Raw genomic sequence first — 7,723 nt, 5'->3', positions numbered from 1 at the left:
AGCCTGGAGCTTCACAGAAACACTTATTCCAAGACAGACAGAGGCAACAAGTCACCCCGAACCACACTTTATTCTATTATCTTTGTATTATTTTTCTTATTTAACGATTAAAAGCAAAGTGAAATGGATGGAAATATCTCGTTCAAAGATGGAAATGAGTTAAGTCACAGGACAGACCCCTGGGAGACCTCCAGCCTGTGCCGTACACTCCAAAAACCAAGGCCAAGTCCAGGGTGGCTCACGGTCTGGGTTTCTGTGAACAAATGGAAAGATCTGGAAGAATCGACACGTTGTCATGAGAGCTATCAATGAATGCCCTGAAAGCAGAAAGCTGACACAATCGTAAATATAATTCATTTATATATATATATTTAAAATCAGAGACAATTAAATAGAATGTGGCTTCCGTACACGAACACTCCAGCTTTAGAACAGCGGTGGTACACAGTACCAAGATCGTCCAGCCTCTCGCCTGTGCCCGCGGGCGCTGTGCCCCTCTACCATCAAATATTGCAATGGAGTCAAGTTCTCTATTCATTCAAGCCTTTCTCAAGGACACAGGTGATTAATAATTATATTAATAATCGTGTGTGTGTATATATATTTATATAATTTATTTTTTTGCCAAGTCTGAGCATAAGCAGGGACACGGAAGAGGACACTGTCCCCGCAGTCGCCCGTGGTGAGGAAGGGCCGGCACCTCCCAGCCAGCGGGGTGTCGCTGAGGGCAGCGCGCCCGGACCGGGACGCCCTCTGCGTGGAAGTGCAGCACGGGAGTCTCCCACTGCCCCGAAGACAGGGGGAGACAGGCCGCTGACGGCCGCCAAGACAGAGCGCTCTTGCTGCCCCAGCCCTGCCCGCTCACCTTCTCAACAACACCATAACCCGGGAGCAGACCTTGTGCTGAGGAACCGCAGGGACACTGGAGTGACGGAGCTGTGTTCTGGAGGGAAGGGGACGGAACTGGGCCAGAGGCCCGGGGAGCAGGTCCTGATGCTCAGAGGAGGGTGGCCTTTGGCGAGCCGGAGGGGGACAGCTGAGCAAGTGGAGCGTGAACACGGACGGCACTGTCACCAGAGGAAGGCCAGTGTCGCCGGCCCTCGCTGTGGCCCAGGCTTGCCTGCACTGACCCTCCGTGAAGGCAGACTCCGCAGCGAGTCCGGGCCTGGCCACAAACACAAAGCCACCCCCGCACACGGCTCCGCGTGGCCTGGCTCTCAGAGGGTCCGGCCCCCGTCTGCTTAGAGGCCAAAGCAAAGAGCCTCTGGGACCCGCTTCCAGGGGCTGTTGGGGACGGGTCACCACTGAGAACGGGCATCGCTCTGAGCCCATGCTGACCTGCCTGCCACAGTGCGTGGTCCCTGTCCGTCCAGTGGACTGAAACTCGCTCGTGAGTGGGTTATTGCCATTGGAAAACTACTTGTCTCCTACTAATGTAAACAATACCACGTGTCTCTCCAGGACTTTCCTCGTGGGGAAGCTTGTGTGCAGCTGACGTGTCTCCATGTCACTCTGCCCGTGGTGGGAGTCCAGGCCTGCCCGCCGTGCCTGCGCGGGCACGCGGCTGGCGGGTCGGAGAGAAGAAATACAGTGCTCTGTTTTCAGTGGCTGTGTTAAGGAGCCAACCAAAGGAAAAACTTTCTCTTAGTTTTCAAAAGCAGATTTCCTTTATCTCAGGCATTGACTCATAGCTGAAAAAGAAGAAAGAAAAGAAAAAGGTAAGGTGCATTTCTTTTTTTTTTTTTTAACAGAGACAGAGAGAGAGAGAGGAATAGACAGAGACAGACAGACAGGAATGGAGAGATGAGAAGCATCAATCATTAGTTTCTCGTTGCGCATTGCAACACATAGTTGTTCCTAGATTGCTTTCTCATATGTGCCTTGACTGTGGGCCTTCAGCAGACCGAGTAACCCCTTGCTCGAGCCAGCAACCTTGGGTCCAAGTTGGTGAGCTTTTGCTCAAACCAGATGAGCCCATGTTCAAGCTGGCACCTTGGGGTCTCGAACCTGGGTCCTCCGTATCCCAGTCCAACGTTCTATCCACTGCACCACTGCCTGGTCAGGCGGTAAGGTGCATTTCTATGACCAAGTGATACATTGTTACAGATTAAGGAAGAAGGGAACTAATCCATAGTGAATGTCTACTCCATACAGGCGCTGACTTCAATGTGGGGTAAAATACAACAATTATCTTTTATTTTATTTTTTTTTAAGATTTTCTTTCTTTTTCTTAGCATGAGAGAGAGGCAGAGAGACAGAGACAGACAGGAAGGGAGAGAGATAAGAAGCATCAACTCATAGTTGCGACTCCTTAGTTGTTCAGTGATTGCTTCTCATGTGTGCCTTGACTGGGGGCTCCAGCCGAGCCAGCGACCTTGGGGTTTCTAACCCAGGTCCTCCGCGTCCCAGTCTGACGCTCTATCACTGCGCCCCCGCCTGGTCAGGTGTATTTTTACACCATTAAGTGGTGACTTCTGTTGCTGCCCTTTGTCCTGGCATACAGCTGTTACCTACAGAGCAGTTTGATCCTCCCAAAACTGCTTTTCATCCTGGTGAAGGCGCTTTATTCCAGGGCTGATTTAGCTCCAGGAGTAAGGCGTGTTTCTGAGGACACTGCCTAATGCCCGTGTATTACAGATCTGCCCTCACTGGTCAGCAGAGATGCGAACTATTCTGAGCCCATGTGCTAGGAACTGTTCAGCCTAATATCGGGTCGCTCTCGCCAGCCATGGACACCTTCACCTGATACATGGACTCGACCAAGGGCGTGAAGGGACCTCTCGAAGTATCTTTCAAGCTCTCCTTCAGTGAGGCTCTTTTTCTTGGACCCTGTTCTGCAACTTCTAGGTGCCGTGGCTTGGGCTCTCCAAACTTCAACTGCTGACTCCTTGATTCAGCAAGACCATAAACTTTTTTTTTTTTTTTACAGGAACAGAGAGAGAGTCAGAGACAGGGACAGACAGATGGAACAGAGAGAGATGAGAAGCATTAATCATTAGTTTTTCGTTGCGACACCTTAGTTGTTCATTGACTGCTTTCTCATTGATGTGCCTTGACCGTGGGGCTTCAGCAGACTGAGTAACCCCTTGCTCAAGCCAGCGACCTTGGATCCAAGCTGGTGAGCTTTGCTCAAACCAGATGAGCCCGCGCTCAAGCTGGCGACCTCAGGGTCTCAAACCTGGGTCCTCTGCCTCCCAGTCTGACGCTCTATCCACTGCGCCACCGCCTGGTCAGGCAAGACCATAAACTCTTGTTAGGTTTTCCCCTGCCTGTCCTTTGGAAATTGCTTCTGAGCAGTGAGTTATGGATCAACCCACGGTTACCCTTCTTTTAATGATTACAGCCCTCTACTGCCTGTTGCCCAATATCTGGAAATAGCCATTTCATTTAGTTTGTCAGTTTCCTAGTTGTTGATGATGAGAGGATAATTCCCATAATTAGTCCTTCCGAGGGAGAGCAGAAGCTCTCACACATCGTATTTGGAATCTGGACTCTAATTCTTCTCCATTTTAAACAGTGTCAGATCAAGTCATCCTCACCTTTGTCGACTTCTCTAGCGGCTGATCACACTGTGCCTGCAGCATGACGTCAGTAACTATCATTTTAGCGATCTTCCAAGCTAGCTCTTCTTGCGCCTAAAAGAAGTGATCGAAACTGTTGAGAACAGTTATTCACTGGAAGAATAAAGACATACATTCTCGGTGCTTGAACACAACTGGACGTGCACAGCGGGTCTGCTCGCTCAGGATGGCAGCGGGATGCCACGTGGAAAGACCCGGGGGCCCTCTGGCTGCGATACAGGAACGAATGAGCCACTCAGGGTCTTCCAAAGCCATCCACAGGGCGCCCTGCCTCACACACCTTCACGTCACAAGGTCAGAACAAAACGTCTCTTTCTCTGCTCCCTTCTCTCAGTGTACTTAGCTGTTCAATAAGGAAGCCTCCACTTTCGCAGTCAACACGACAGCAGAGCAGACGTCTGAGCTTCCGCTTCTGCACAGACCGCTGACGCCGTGGCTGAGGGAAACCTGACTACACGGTTATTTCTCGGCAGCCAGAGTCCTGGGCCGAAGACACCTCCCCTGCCTGCACCAGGCAGCTATCAGATGTTAAGAAGGGCCCACCTTTGCTTCCCCCGCTTTGGGGAGGCACCCTTTCTTGTTACACCTGGACAAGGGAGTGACGACCTTTCTTGTTACCCCTGGACAAGGGAGTGACGCCGTGCCGTGCTGCCTCCACACGGGAAGTGAAGACAGAGAAGTCCAGACCCTCAGACAAGGCGGCCGTCAGAGAGGACTTCCTCTCCACCACGAGGACCACTTACCTCGTCAGTGCTCCCCTGCACCCATTTCTTCATAGCTTGTGAGAACATGGACCCTAGAAAACAAAGCCGAAGTGGAACGCAGAGTTCAGGCGTAACTTCACATTAAAAATACTCTTGCTTACAAGCCACTTCCAGACAGGGACGGGACATTCCCTTGTTTGTTTTTCTGTACAATTTCCCCTAAAACATTAAGGACTACTATCAATAGAAACCAATTAGGTTGTCTCTATAACAGAGCATTCAGCTTGCAAGCATCATGCTTTGAAGAACCTCTGGAAAGCTGTTTATGGGATCTGGATTTTTCTTCTACTTGATAAACGAAACTATCAGGTAGTGAAAGATTTGCCACAAGCCAAAAGAGTGAAAACAACATCATGACCTGAACTTAACTCTGGGTGAGAATCTAGACTACCTCGGGAGACACCCAATGTGCTTGTGCAACCACCCCTTCCGGAGCAGGCCCTCTGCACCCCGGCTCCAGCACAGCGCCCGCGGCTCCACACTGCGTACACCGGGGGGAAGGGAGCCCGCGGCTGCACACTGCGTACACCGGGGGGAAGGGAGCCCGCGGCTCCACACTGCATACACTGGGGGGGGGGGGGGGGGGGGAAGGGCTGAGCCTTCCCAGCCACGCTCTGTCCGAGCCACCGCACAGCTCAGCTTCCCAGCAGCCTCACAAGCCTACCAGACGCTGAGAGAGCCCACAGCGGTAGGCTAGTCTCCATTTCCATGAATGAAACACACAGCTTATCTTTTCATTATTACAAACAGGCTCAAGTCCTAACTTTGTCTTAAACCAAGTGGTTTGTAGATTATATCTTAAACAAGGTCCTGATTAATTCAAGGACTGGGATAGGATTATATGTAGCCTTCATGAAAAATACAAAACCTGATCCTTTTCCCCTAATAATTTTTCTTCTAGCTGAGAGTTTGAACGCTGGCCTACTGAAATTGTGTAGCCAAGCGAAGTCAGGAGGGCCACGTGCCTGCTCCGCCGAAGTCTCCAGCAGCGCTGGGTAACCCCGTGCACCAGGCTCTCCCTTCGGGCTCACCACGGAGTCGCGCCGACAGCGCCCACTCGCCCACACTCCTCCTCCACAATCCCGCACTCTGACTCTTCTCTGCTCCACTCGCCCACACTCCTCCTCCACAATCCCGCACTCTGACTCTTCTCTGCTCCACTCGCCCACACTCCTCCACAATCCCGCACTCTGACTCTTCTCTGCTCCACTCGCCCACACTCCTCCTCCACAATCCCACACTCTGACTCTTCTCTGCTCCACTCGCCCACACTCCTCTCACAATCCCGCACTCTGACTCTTCTCTGCTCCACTCGCCCACACTCCTCCTCTCACAATCCCGCACTCCGACTCTTCTCTGCTCCACTCGCCCACACTCCTCTCACAATCCCGCACTCTGACTCTTCTCTGCTCCACTCGCCCACACTCCTCCTCCACAATCCCGCACTCTGACTCTTCTCTGCTCCACTCGCCCACACTCCTCTCACAATCCCGCACTCTGACTCTTCTCTGCTCCACTCGCCCACACTCCTCTCACAATCCCGCACTCTGACTCTTCTCTGCTCCACTCGCCCACACTCCTCTCACAATCCCGCACTCTGACTCTTCTCTGCTCCACTCGCCCACACTCCTCTCACAATCCCGCACTCTGACTCTTCTCTGCTCCACTCGCCCACACTCCTCTCACAATCCCGCACTCCGACTCTTCTCTGCTCCACTCGCCCACACTCCTCTCACAATCCCGCACTCTGACTCTTCTCTGCTCCACTCGCCCACACTCCTCCTCCACAATCCCGCACTCTGACTCTTCTCTGCTCCACTCGCCCACACTCCTCTCACAATCCCGCACTCTGACTCTTCTCTGCTCCACTCGCCCACACTCCTCTCACAATCCCGCACTCTGTCTCTTCTCTGCTCCACTCGCCCACACTCCTCTCACAATCCCGCACTCTGACTCTTCTCTGCTCCACTCGCCCACACTCCTCTCACAATCCCGCACTCTGACTCTTCTCTGCTCCACTCGCCCACACTCCTCCTCCACAATCCCGCACTCTGACTCTTCTCTGCTCCACTCGCCCACACTCCTCCTCCACAATCCCGCACTCTGACTCTTCTCTGCTCCACTCGCCCACACTCCTCCTCCACAATCCCGCACTCTGACTCTTCTCTGCTCCACTCGCCCACACTCCTCTCACAATCCCGCACTCTGACTCTTCTCTGCTCCACTCGCCCACACTCCTCCTCTCACAATCCCACACTCTGACTCTTCTCTGCTCCACTCGCCCACACTCCTCCTCCACAATCCCACACTCTGACTCTTCTCTGCTCCACTCGCCCACACTCCTCTCACAATCCCGCACTCTGACTCTTCTCTGCTCCACTCGCCCACACTCCTCTCACAATCCCGCACTCTGACTCTTCTCTGCTCCACTCGCCCACACTCCTCCTCTCACAATCCCGCACTCTGACTCTTCTCTGCTCCACTCGCCCACACTCCTCTCACAATCCCGCACTCTGACTCTTCTCTGCTCCACTCGCCCACACTCCTCCTCTCACAATCCCACACTCTGACTCTTCTCTGCTCCACTCGCCCACACTCCTCTCACAATCCCGCTCTGACTCTTCTCTGCTCCACTCCCTCCAGCACGGCTTCTCCAGGCCCCCAGCCCTCTTTTCTCCCTCATCCTTCTCTTTGGGGCATCTCATCCCCTCCTGGGGTTTTAACTTCCCTCAGAACATAAATAACTCAAAACTAGGTGTTGAACCCACACTTACAAATGGTCCTAAAGGCACTCCAAACGCCAACACATGCCGAATGGGGCTTCTCTCTCTCCCACCTGTTTTCTCCTATTTTCTATCTCAGAAATTAACTCAATCTTCTATTCAAAATTAACACCACAACTTTTCAGCCAGAGAACCGATGTCAAAAACTCAGTCTACTTTGCTCATTGGCTCTGCAGGTGAAATCCGTCACCAAATTCTCCCGTGGATGCAGTCTCCGACAACAACTCTGGCCTTCCCCTAATCCCTGCTGCCACCACCTCCCTCCCAGCCCTCTCTTTCTTCTACCTGCAGTACTAGTTAATCCGGCCACCGACTGGCTTCTCGCAATCCCAGTCTTTCCCTAACTCGTCAGAAAGAATTTCTGAGTTTAACTCTTGGAATTGACCAAGTACTCTTCTACAGGTAAACAAAGGGTTTGAATTTCACCGATTAATATTTTCCACATATACTTCATAATCCCTTTCAGCGATTTAGAGGAAGTTGCAAAGATAGAGGGTCCCAAGATAAACCTCAAGTTCAACCTGGTTTGGGTATTTTGTCATTAAATAAAAAGGTGGTAAGTATTTTCCTCGTACAAATGGATCTTCCTAATGAT

At 52.1% G+C, this 7,723-nt stretch overlaps 1 protein-coding gene across 1 annotated transcript in view; it reads right to left on the bottom strand.

The window, feature by feature from the left end:
- Positions 1 to 629: 629 nt before the first annotated feature.
- The window catches only part of AKAP10 (A-kinase anchoring protein 10), a 50,093-nt gene continuing 42,999 nt past the window's right edge, over positions 630 to 7,723 (bottom strand). The window contains exons 13-15 of the mRNA XM_066364964.1: positions 4,325 to 4,377; positions 3,540 to 3,635; positions 630 to 1,691 (exon numbers count right to left, since the gene is read on the bottom strand). Coding sequence (XP_066221061.1) covers positions 1,686 to 1,691; positions 3,540 to 3,635; positions 4,325 to 4,377 — 155 coding nt within the window. The 3' untranslated portion in view covers positions 630 to 1,685. The remainder of the gene's footprint in view (positions 1,692 to 3,539; positions 3,636 to 4,324; positions 4,378 to 7,723) is intronic.

This window comes from Saccopteryx leptura, chromosome 2 (assembly GCF_036850995.1).
Source record: "Saccopteryx leptura isolate mSacLep1 chromosome 2, mSacLep1_pri_phased_curated, whole genome shotgun sequence".
NCBI lineage: Eukaryota > Metazoa > Chordata > Mammalia > Chiroptera > Emballonuridae > Saccopteryx > Saccopteryx leptura.
Note: the sequence above shows the minus strand (reverse complement) of the source record. Positions and strands in the feature narration are given on the sequence as shown.